The 13,087-nt window shown below is 34.4% G+C and overlaps 1 protein-coding gene across 4 annotated transcripts in view; it reads right to left on the bottom strand.

Annotated features, from left to right (window-relative positions):
* Positions 1-2,441: 2,441 nt before the first annotated feature.
* Positions 2,442-13,087, bottom strand: part of LOC129751498 (glucose dehydrogenase [FAD, quinone]-like) — a 208,644-nt gene continuing 197,998 nt past the window's right edge. For 3 of the 4 annotated variants that reach the window (XM_055747033.1, XM_055747035.1, XM_055747034.1), the window contains one exon: positions 2,442-4,414. In XM_055747033.1, the coding sequence (XP_055603008.1) occupies positions 4,208-4,414 (207 nt within the window). In that variant the 3' untranslated portion in view covers positions 2,442-4,207. The remainder of the gene's footprint in view (positions 4,415-13,087) is intronic. The other variant, XM_055747032.1, reaches the window with a different exon arrangement.

The following is a 13,087-nucleotide window of genomic DNA, read 5'->3' on the forward strand; positions in this document are numbered from 1 at the left end:
GTTTTAGTGGTCCACCGCCATGTTGTACCCGGATTTTCAATGCTTTTACTTTGTTTGGACCAATAAAAAGTATATTCATTGGAAAGCAAATTTAATCTACATTCTAGAGAAATGCAACAATTCCCGCTATGAGATTTCACAAAAATATGAAAACTATAAACGCAAAACCATTCCTGAATCTCTAGAACCACAAGCAGCATGTCCAACAGAACGTGTTTGTTTGCTTTCCAAGTAGGTACGGTGGGTGGTGATTCGGGCAGAGAGCCGAAATAATGATGCGTGTCGTGACCAGTGATGTCAACTGTTTTTCAGAAATGTCCGGAAGATTTTGAAAAAATGTCTGGAAAAGTGTGGAAGTCTGGATGGCGAAGTTATGACCTTTTTTTTTGTCGCCATATTGCAATATTGCCATAAAGAATAACACTTATTACTTCATTAATCATACATTCTATACACTACCAATGCCTGACACTATTGTGGTGATGTCGGCGGTACTACGTTTTATGCTTTACTTCCTGTTTCACTACCAAATATTTTTTTTGGCAGTGTAATATATGAACTACAGCAGTTTTCCTGAGGCATGTTTTTCGGATTTTTTTTCTTCCATGCTGAATAACGAAAAAACTAGTAGCTTTAGCTATATTTAATGTTCTAAACATATTTTACTGACATTACAAGGTTTCTATTGATATAAGTTTTGTTTAGATCGGTTGAACACCTCAAATGTTATAACGATTTGAGCTTGTAGTGTCAAATTGACACTCCTTGTGCTGATTAGGGTAACGAAATCCATTGCGGATGAGGGTTAATTTGGTACTGAAATCTACTTTTTTTCAATATGATGAAAAAATCTACGCCCAGAAGCTTGTGGTCCCGAAGGATTAACTTTTGAGTCCTTCGATAGTGCTCGAACGAATCGAAGAGTCTGCGCTTGCGAGTTGCGTTCAAGGGGATCACGCCGTTACTTTTAAAGAGGTACTTTGATGATTGTTTGATGGCAACAAAAAATGATCAACAAACTGAAATCGTTGACACTTTCAACGGTTTTCATCAACGGCTGCAGTTTATCATCGAGCGTGAGAAAAATGGAGAAATTCGGGGGGAACAGGACATAACGACGGAGTGGTTCCCGAAGGACGAAAAAGGAAGCTATCTGAATTTCGATTCTCTAAGCCCATTTATCCATGAAAAGAACACTGTTGTCGCTCTAGTATATACGGCTATCAGACTCACATACACACAATTTAGATAAAAAAAAACGCTCAATACGGTTAGAAATATCCTAAAACTTAAAAACTATCCTAGAAATATTGTAACAAATTTAATTAAAAAGCTCACAAAATTTATAATAGTCTCAGTATAACTAGAAAAACACTAAACAATTTTGTCAATTGCGCAGGTTTAGGGGAAAAACTATCAATATATCTTTGGCAATTCGACATCAATGTTGCTTTCCAACCTGTAGATAAAATCAAAAACCTGATTCTAACAAAAACCAAAGATAAAATCCCTAAAACAAAAATATCAATGCTAAATGTGGAAAATGTGAAAAATCATACATAGGTAAAACAAGTCAATTCCTAGAAAAGCGAATAAAACAACATAAAACAAATGTATCAACCAAACAAATGAGTACAGAACTAGCACAACCCAGTATAGAAACTGGTCAGCTATTGAATTTTGAAAAAAACTAATATATTAGAAAGAGTAGCAGGCTATCATGCTGGAATAACTGCTGAGACTTTTACGTTAAAATTAAAGGTGATGATATTTAATGTTGTAAATAGACAAAGAGACTCTTGTAACTTCTAAACAGCTTACGACCCTGTAATCTCGAAATTGAAACAAACACTGACACACAAATGTAAACGCAACACAAAACAAACTGACCGAAAACAAATAAGAATAGACGGAGGCCAATAAATTGTAAGATTTTTAAAATTGTTTGTTTAGTTAAAATTTATCGTTTAAAATAGAACTTTAGTGTCCACTGAAGAGAAGCGAATGCCATAGTAGCTCGAAACGTATTGACAACTGGTAAAAATGGTTTTAATCATTCGAAAACTCGCCGAAAAAAGTCGATTAATTAATTCACTAAATCAAATTGCTTCGAACGGTGACACATTGTAACAAAACATTCTCTGGCCCACTAATCGTGATGTTAATCGAGGCATGTCCATAAAAGTGTTTATAATCGCCATACTCGTCAATCACATCATTTGCTTCGAAGCCGTTGCTTAACATCTTTTGGTCAACGCAGAATTTCTTACATTGGACCTGCTTCTTACTTACAATTGTCTCCCAGAAGTTGTCAAAAATCCTAACGACCGCAACATTTTCAAATCGAAAGTGATACGTCACCTCAAGGAACTTCAGTCATAAACCTAAACATCATGCCAGTATTTTTATTTTTTGTTACACATATATTTTAACTAATTTTTTTTTCTAAAGTAACATTAACATTTTTTTTGTAAATATTTTTTCCTAGTTAGTATATTAGCTTTATCAATTAATTTTTAATTTTTTTTTGTATTACTTATTTATAAAATATGGATCTCTTCAAAGGAATACTCTTCCCACTGAGATTCATTCTTAGTTTTGTTTAGTTTACTTGTCTAGCTTCATTCCCTCGCATTAAGTAAAAAAACATTTTTGTTAAGGTTCTCAGCATGAATAAATTTTGCTCGCGTTTTTGTTTTTTTGATTGCTGCCAGACATGCTGAGAACAGAAAGCGTCCATAACCAGGGGGCTCATATGAGCTTTTTGGTGTGGGGGAGTGTGGTGGGCCGCTTTATATGTGAAAAAAAAATCCCAAAATTATGGAAAATAATTTAGAATTGAAGAAAATTCACTTTGAAGATGATTCTAGAAGAATATGGAAGAATAAATCCGACGATAAAACCGGGAGCCTCCAGTTTGCGAACTTGGACTCGTTTTACAAGAAATTTATTGCTCGATCAATCTCTCGCTGTTGAAATTTTCCAGGAACTCATTTGACAGTTCCCGCTTTTACAAGATAAAGGTTTTTTGCCTCACACCGAAGCTTTTTATCCACACGCTTCAAAAATGATAATAACTGTTTAGTTTTTTGGTTTTATTATTTCTCGATCATTTTTGTTGGGTAATGAAAGGTTTTTCAATTAAAATTTGTGTTTTTCGTAATGAAATAAATTTTTAAGGGTAATAGATAATTTTCAAATGTAGGAAAAAAATTACATAAATCTCAATTATTTCAATGAAGCTTCAAAATATCTACTGATATATAAAACAAACAATTTCTGAGCTCTAAATATTTCCAGTAAACCGTACATTTTAATCTTTTTGATACTCGGTACATTCCGCTGAGTAGACATCGTTTTTAATAATTTCCCAATTTTCCATCTCTCCAGCTAATAAGGCATTTATTCGCAACACATGAATCTACGAATGAGCGAATCTGCGACAAGAAAGTCTTGTTTGTCGAAGTTCATTACTGATCTAGTTAATTACTGCATTAAAACGGGCTCTGAGCAGGCCTTTTCGACGCATGATCGATCTGTTACTATAGCGATTAATACCGACTGCCTCATTTGGCGTCTCATTGTGTTCAGCACTATTCTCAACGCTTAGCTTGGCCCACACAATGTCTTATTGAAATCACAACAGGGTCAAGCCTCCACGGAAAAGAAATTCCATCCTTGGTTCACATCTTCTCAGAAAATAAAAACCTTCAATACTGAAATATTGGTTTTTGGATTTTTTCATATGCAGACATGGATTTCCGGAATAAATGAATGTAGGTACCTAAATAAAAAAAAACAGACTTCATGAGGGATTTTAATGCTAAACAGTCTTAAACAATTTTATTTATTGCTCATTCGTTCTAAGGAATTACATATTTTATCAACACTGAAATGTGAATGAAATACTGTCAACAGCCACTGGCGTTTGGAAGATGCTTCTTCAAAGACTCAACTTCCAGATTGAATATCTTTTTTTTCAACACACATTTTTTTTCTAATTGTTTTTTTTTAATCGATAAATGCAACTTCGATAATGCATAAATACGCTAGACATGAACTCAGTTTAATGGTAAAAATGAATGTAATGAAATCAGTGGTCCACCATCAAGGCTCGTGAGATTCCAAAAATCTTGACTAGAGATTTCATACTAAGCAATAATCACTGAGAGACAATCCCGCATCAGAGGGTGGGTCCAAGCAATCATCACCGAATTCCGTTGCGCCACTGCTGTTTGATCATGTCCGACACCTTCTCGCCAACCATCATGGCCACCGCATTGGTGTGGGATGCTGGAATGGTGGGGAACACGGAACAATCGGCCACCCGGAGGTTTTTGATGCCGTGAACCTGCAGTTCCGGATTGACGACCGTCGAGGGATCCGACGCGGGGCCCATCTTGCACGTCCCAGACTGGAAAAAGAAACAAATTGTTAATTTTAAGACTTTACAAATGACGCTCAGTAGGTATGCGCTTGCATTTGACCAATTTGAAAAAAAAAAAAACGGGGCGCATCATGCTCATGCAACAGCAAGGTTAGATACAACGTTTGTATACCACAACACTCATTCAATTTTAATTTTTATATAATGTAATAAAGTTATCATTTAATAATAACAAAATGATGATGAGATTGTTCACACATCGTAAGAAAGTTTTTAAAAAGTTTTGATTCTCACAGGAAATAAAAAAAAGAGCAAAAACATACAATTTATTTTATTTTTCGATGCCTTAAAAAACTTTGCCCAGTATTGCTTATAAACTTAATGACATCGTCTGCAAACTTTTTTTTTAACAAACATAATATTGCTTTTATTATCATACCAACACTGTAAGTGCAAAAACATTTTTCGGACAATCACCATTTTTTAAATAAATATTTTTATAATTCAGCTACCAGTCTGGGATAGAATACACCAGAGACAAATCAAAGAATCGCTATTTAAATTTCATTTCCATATGCTGGAATATCATTGTTCTGCATCACGCGTTTGTTAATTTCAGAATATCATCCATCTAAACATATTTTTTTTAATTTTAGCTGGTTGATTTTTTGAAGCATTTTTTAACCCTAAATGTATGCAGCACCGTTATGCTCTTTCTTTAAAAATGCGTTGTCACATCACCCATTTATCAAAAACTAAAAAATTTCAAAAGTTTTCATTTGATTTTTCATTAAAAACAAAGTTTTACTGCAACTTACCCATTATTCTTAGAAGGGGAAAATTCGCATTTTTTTTGTAAATTTCAAAATAACTGGTAAAAGCAATCATTATTCTGATTACGTCAATTTGAGGTCCTGTATAACTTTTGATGCACAAGCTGTATGATTATCTGTGGATATTAAGTTTTTAGAAGCCATTTAACTTGAAAAGTGTTGTATGATGTCCCAGTTGACGGTACTTTAAACGAGCAATTTGTTTTGAACCAAAAATATTACATTGTTCAAAAGTTCATATGTTTATATGTTAGCATTGTTACACGGATACGTTATTTGCATTTTAAACTTTCTTCTTGTACCACCTCTATTCTTTTAACGAGTTAAAACCTAAAAACGATTTTTAGCAGAAGAATTTGCCAAAACATACTAAACTTGGATTGATAAGTGGGTTAGGATCCTTCTGAATGCTGGTAGTATTTATTGATTCAACTCAAATAAATAAAAAATCTTAGTTGTTTCAAGAATGTTTATTGTTTTTGGAAGCTGTGACACCCTAATTCTGATGGAAAATTTTAATGTTAAATTCAGAGTTTTTACTGAGATTTAAAATTTTAATCCATTCGTAGTATGAAGTTTAAGTAAAATTTAACATGAATATTTATCATTACGAGCTACGACTTCAGTTGTCCTTGCTAAAAATAAATTTTCTGGAAGCCTCAAACACTACTTTTATCATTAGGTTTTTGTAATTTCTGGTCTAGATAAGTTAGAAAAGAGATAGTATACATTAGGGCGTTTTTATTTAGTACTCACAGGAACAATAGTGAATGCTTGTTTTTGATTTATCGATTGATACTATGATGCAAAGGGTAATGATGGCATAGTCTTCAAATCCTTTTTCAATTACTGTGGTTTTGAGGTTCAGTTCTAATGTTGAATCCTTCCCTCAAAATAGTCTTTTAATCAAAAATAATCTTTGCTGTTTCAGAATATATTCACTCCTAGAATTTTCAATTGAACGTTATTAACCCGCCCTTTGTCAGGGTTTACTAAAATCGGTATTAAACCAAAGCCAATCATTGTAGTTACCGTAAAACGGGGTAACATTGATCACCGGGGTAACTATGATAAACATGAAATTTTTCCATACAATCATCAATAACTAAATCTAAAGTTAAAATATCTCAAAACTTTTTTCAACGTTTTTTATTAGAACATCTTTATTTGAAACGGCTCGTACCTGTAGGCTTTAGGATTTTTTTTGTTTTAAACGTTTTAAAACTTTTAAGTTGAATTTCAAATTGGGAAAACTTGCTGTGTTTTTTACAATTTTAAATGCAAGAAGGTAAAAATGTAGTTCCAAAATCTTGAAATATTTATTTTTTCGGAGGCTCTCAAAGAAACACGCTTCCTGATGAAATGAAAGCGTTCAGAAACAGCAAGTTGATTTATGTGAGAGTCCAACTTTCTTCCTTAGTAAATACGTAGTTTTGGTGTAATTTTTGTTGTAGTTTGAAGTAAATTTTTAGAATTTAAAAAATAAATAGGGACTTTTTCAAAGAGTAAGCCAGTTAAGGACAATAGGCTAGAAATCCTATCAAAGGAAAAAAAATTAAAGGGGAATATTGCGAGGACCTAGGGATTCGAGTGATGGCAAATTTTACATTTTTTTTTTGTTGTTCAAATTTTATAAGATGCTAAAAAATTTTGCCCCTTAATTTATACAGCATCATTGTCCATCCATCGATTTTAATTGTTGTTCGGCCTTAACACATTAAGGACCTAAATGTTGTTTTTTTTTTAATCGCGAAGAAATCTAAACCAAGAAGCACCGAAAATCAGCATTGTATATCTCACAATTAACTGAACCAAAAGTTACAAATTTATTATCTTTGAGCCACCGAAAGCGTTGTGTTCAATTTTGTGGATTTTTATGATTAATTTTATATCATTTGAGTTTGTTCTTAGTAATTAATAAACTAACATTTGTAAATATTATGAAAGTGTTTTGTATGCTTTATGATCAAGAAAACTCGTTACAACCGTCGAAATAGAGACTGATGAATTTTACCCTAAAGCATCAAATTCTTAGAAGAGACGAAATCGATTTTTAAATCAGATTTAAAGTAGTCTAAAAAATTTCTGCAACCATGTTTTACGTTCATAGGAGTCCAATACTGGTTTTAAAAATATGAAACATGCCACATTCCCCTTAACAGAAAAATAATCAAAAAATGTCGAAAAAAAAAGTGATCAATCTTACCCCGTTGTACGTTATTTACTTTCTTCATAGAATTTCTAGAACACGTTAATCCAAAAGCCTATACCATTGCCATTACTGTTTGACAAGCACTTGTCTTGTCCAAGCTACAGCTTTATTTTAAACATGAGAAAACTGAACAAAAATATTGATTTTTCTAAAAGCTCTTATTTTGAAAGCCTAACAAATCCTTGGTCCATGAAATTATACTTGTATTTTTCTATTTAAAAAAAAAATACAGGTCGAAGAGTTAGAACTAGGGATGAACCATCCCAGAGGATGAAAATCCCGTACAATAAAAAGAAGAGTTAAAACCATTAAAAAAACACGGGAGAGGGAAATACGACAAATATTAGTTTCCTTTTGGTCAAAATGAACGTCAAAGTTTTTGCAAATTTTTAAAATGAAATTATGGTATCCGGATTTTGATTTTAATTTTTTTTATGGAGAAACGCAAAAATTTGTTCGCAGAAAGTCACTTTTTTCGTTTTTCTTGAATATTTTGTTCTCACGCAATGCAAATGAAATTCCAAATTATGGAGCTTACTGGAAAATTCTCTGGCTACAACTTTGTCGCCACAAACAGAGCTTTCTATTTTTCATAAAAAGACAGAACTTTATTTTATTTTAACAAGATAGTTTTTGATTTTTGAGCATTGAAATGTTCTGAAGAAAGATCTTCATCGAATTTCTATCATTTGCAAAATTAGTTAGGATTACCAGATATTGAGAGTCACCTGATTCAATGGTTTTATTTTATTTTATTTTCAGTAACTAACTCTTTCAATACAGAGCAAAAAAGCATACACTGGCAAAAATAACCGACAAAAATCGGTAAATGTGGAGCTCGAACCTTTTGCAACAAATTTTTACTGAACTAGTCGAGCCCCGGCCTTTTCCAAACACTTCTCTACCACTGGACACTACGACAACGACTGACTGCCCGAGCCATTCATAGAAGGGATGGTAGCCCATACGATGACTTAGCATACGGACTACAGACTCGACTAGCTAGCATACAGCATACAATATGGGCGCCCATGAATGCAGAGGGCGAGAGGATGAGTGACTGAGCGACCACTATATATTGGTATATGTGAAGCAATTCGGATGACTAAGTTGAATATGTGTACGTATCAAAAAACAGCATTGCGATTGAAACGGTCGGCGCCATTTTCGTTTTTCTTCGGACTGGACAAGCGCCAGCAAGCTTTCGTGAAAATAAAACCGTCTTATTTTTAAATCGCGAGTTGTTCGTTCAACATATAGTGATAAATAAACCATCCGTAAGTTGTTTCGTTTATCTGTATAAAAATTTTCTCTTATCTTTACGTGCAAATTGTAGTTCCGATCTGGGCTGGTGTGTAACCTCAAAAGTGTAAATTGTGCTACTATATTTCCGAAAAGGTTGCCGTAAGTATTGTGAAATAAATCAATAGAAACCGGAATAAATTTAGTTTTTCCCGATGTGCTCGTTACAACTGTCGTAATTCCGGATAGTGAAAAACCTGAAATCGTGGATTTTGTATTTTCGAAGGATCCTCGAAGGATTTACCGTAAGTTTGATCAAACAGATAGATTTGATTTGCAATAAACTGAATTGATTACCTTGCAGTGACTCGATTTGTGAAAAACCTTTTCGGCGAGATGCATTCTTCAAACCGCACTAGAGGATCAGCTCGAGTGAATCCATATCCAGCCACGGAGCAAGAAGCAGGTTTAGCAATGCGTGCGAACGAGGTTGAGGCGGTTCTTTCGGAATTCGACCCTGACAATAGGCGTAACCAATCTGCCGAGGATTGGTTGAACGAAATCGACTCGATGGCGGAGATCTTCGGATGGGACCACCGACGTACGTTGCTTTATGCCTGTATGCGTCTAAAAGGGCCAGCAAAGTTCTGGTATGACGCATGTAAGCAACAGCTCCGAACATGGGAAACCTTTAAAGAACAGTTTCTGGAAAATTTCCCAACCGTGATCGACTCGGCTGGAATCCATAAAAGACTGATAACCCTAAAACGACGACCAGATCAGTCAATGGAGTCCTACTTTCATGAGACTGTGGCTCTAGGCAGAAAAATCCGCTTGACAGACGACCTGATCAAATAGTACTTGATTAAAGGACTACCGTACGCCTCCACGCGAGCCGTGATGGCTCAGGAAGCGAATGGCACGTTGCCGCAATTCCTCAGTGCGTTAATGAGGGTTGATCGTGCTACGAAGGATACCGATAAGCGAGACTCTTTCTCAAGTGGACGCGCTAGAACCTCCAAGACACCAGCGAGAAAGTCGACGGATAACTCCCAAGGCACCTTGGCGCCCTCACGAGGCGGAACTCCCCGATTTCATACACCACGCAGTGCACTGTCAAATCGTTTTCCTGAAGCTGGACCACTCGACTAGCTAGCATACAGCATAGGGATGTACATGAAGCACTCAGTCTCCATTGGCCTTGAGCAGGCATGTCAAACTCGTTTAGGTGTGCGGGCCGCATTCAAAATTTTCTATGACATAGAGGGCCGCAGTTAGAAAACATAACATATTATTTTTGCGGAGATTATAATCTATTAGGTTTATGTTTTCGACCGGGAATGATATATAGTAATTTAATTTTGGCTTTTTCGGTCTTGGATGTAGATCAAACAACGATGGTTTTTGAAATACCCTGAAGACCGAAAAAGCCAAAATTAAATTACATTATAATCTATAGGTACAATACAATGGAAAATAGTTATAAGTAAACTTGAAATGAAATTTTGCGTTAAATTTTTATTAAAACTTGGAATGTTTAACATTCTTATATTATAATACATAATATCTATTGTCCTGATGCTTGACATCTTTTCTTTGATACTAGTTTATTAATATCAGGTTGAAGTTTATTTGTCACTGACACTTTCATTATTGTGATAAATTTGTTTCAGATATTCTCGAACGATGAGGAGGTTTTGTAGCTTTCATTATGGAAAAAATTGCTCACAAAGATAGGTAGGTACTTGCAAATATAGCAAGAATTCTGGCAACAAATTTTCGTAACTCAACATAGCGTTCAGGCAAATAGCTGTAAAATTTTGGTTTAATTAAAAGCAAAATACATTGAAGTGGCTGTTTCAATGTATTTCGTTTTTAATAAAGAATCGCACTGCAGCTCTATCAACTCTGGTTGCAAATTATCAGCAGCATTTTCAAGAGCAAACGAAAATGGAGATACAAACAACGAAAATTCTTGCTCGTATAAATTAAAGTCACGAAAACGGCTTTTGAATGCATCTAGATACAATTCTAGGTGAAGTACGTGTTTATCAAATGATGAAGCCTCATTTGATTTGATTTGATATTCGTTTATTTGAAGGTTTTCTTTGAAAATTTTATTGATCCATAACCGTAACTTCACTTGAAAGTTTTTTACATCATCACAAGCAGTTATGATATTTTTTTTTTCTTTGAAGTTTTAAGTTCAAATCTTGCAGGTGGCCAGTGAGATCAACGGCAAATGCCAAATCCTGAACCCAATCGTCTGCTTGAGAATGTTCAACAGGTTCACCTTTCATTTCCAAAAATAATATTAGGGTAAGTGAGCCCTATTTTGGCATGGTCCTTTTCTTGGCATGCCAACATGTCTTTTCATGTTTTTCAGGTCCAAATCGAGCTTAAAAAATTTTGAATATATTTTCATTGCGAAGAGAATAAATTGTTTCAAATCTATGCATACTGAATTTTTTGATTATTTGTACTTTAATAAAAAAGTTAATTTTTTTCGATCTGCATCCGAGGAAATTGTGTTGGAAATCACCGTATGAAAATCAGATGAACTCACCTTTCTAGTGCAACTGTTAAATTCACATGCGATTTCAAACGCGGACATTCATCTGAAAAATTTGCAATAAATACTCATGCTTACAGTTGAACTCGACAAAAAATTAAAAAAATACTAGAAAGACTAAAGAGTGAATATTTATTTAGATTTTGAATTAAAAATTAAAAACTAATTTTGTTCCTTTTCTTGGCATGCAACTTCAATCGAAATACACCACCAGTGTTGAAAGCTGGAAAAATACATGTTCATTAAAGAGGTATTTTTGGGCTGATTTTTTCCCTAAAACTTCATTTAAAACTACGCAAAAATGTTTTCATACTAATTGGGTTGTATGATAAGACCGTTGCTATCAACTTAAGCTTCGAAATAAGTTGGAGAACATAAGTGATTCGACTAACTAAAAGTCATATCCGAGCATTGAAAATGCAAAATTCGCTATTTGGGAATCATGAATCGAAGGTACATTGGTATGCGTGCGAACAGCATTTCCATTGAAGTCTGCCAAGCAAAAGCCACGTGGTCTCCTACAGAACACAGTGGTTCGAAATATTAAAAAAATCTAAATTAAATTAAGCATCTCACAAGACTTAAGATGTTTTTCTTATCTAAAAATTGTTAGATCGATGGCAATTTATGACTTAAGTATATAAAATACATAATTAATTGAATTTTTGCATCGTTTTCTTTTGCCTGGGAACCATATACCTACTCAGATTTATTTTTTTTATTTTTGTTCTTATTCCTTTCATGGAAACAGAAGTTGAAAGTTCAGAAAAATATCGTTTGCTTTCCAATTATTCCTTAAAATGTTTGATTTGAGTCGAATTAAAAAAAAATGTTTTTGTAAGGTTTACATTTTAACATCTATTTGGCGTGTCAAACCACTGTGCAACGCCCCGGGCATTCGAGATGGCTCTTGCTAGAAGCTCATAATCTCGGCTAACAAATTCAAAAGGGCAAAATTTTAAAATACCATTCAAGAAATTTTTCAATTTCTTGCTTTATGAAGCCAAACTCCACAATATGAAGACAGTTGTTTGGTAGTGAAAATAACCCTATGTGTCGCAATCGCATTGCGGAATTTCTGGACTTCCGACTTTTTTAAATGAAAGCTTATTTTGTGCTTCCCTTCCAACCAAATTTCATCAACACCGAAAAAACTCTTCACATGAACGCTACGGGAAAATGTACATGGATTTTTGCCACCATGAAAATCACGTGAAACCTACGCGAATTTTAGATAGCAAATGGTGTGTCCCTTTAGTGGTAGCTCGGCCGTCTTGGCTGCTCCAGTTCCAATTCTGTAAAAATATCAAATGTTCTGAGAAGAAACAAACACATAACCCAGTTTTTATTACTTACAAAAATTCAGCTTCTCCATCACCCAGAATTCTTCTATCTGTCAGCAGCAACTGTTGGATCCACGCCATATTGTGCTGTATATTTTATCACATCGATTTTTCTTTAATAAGCCATTGAGATTTACGCGAAAAACACATAGAATTCACCCGACCCACTATAATTGGCGGATCGCTGGATTTTCACGTAAATTGGATGTGTTTTGGTTTTGGAAACAAACGGCTATGTGAATTTCACGTAAATATCAAGTGATTTTTTATTAGCTTCTAAATGCTTCACGTAAATCAAGCAAAAATTCACGTAATGAGCGCCTAAGTGAAAATATAGGTGAATTTAACGTTTCCTTTTCGGCTGAGTGAATGTTTTCAAAAGCCTTTTTGTTGTATGAGTGAAGCCCGGTGTTCCATCGTCGCATAGAACTTTACGTTCAGCTGACGTCATTCTGTCAGTGGCCTTATATTCAGAATAGCCTACGATTCTGTTAACTG

The sequence above is a fragment of the Uranotaenia lowii genome, chromosome 3, assembly GCF_029784155.1.
Source record: "Uranotaenia lowii strain MFRU-FL chromosome 3, ASM2978415v1, whole genome shotgun sequence".
Classification (NCBI taxonomy): domain Eukaryota; kingdom Metazoa; phylum Arthropoda; class Insecta; order Diptera; family Culicidae; genus Uranotaenia; species Uranotaenia lowii.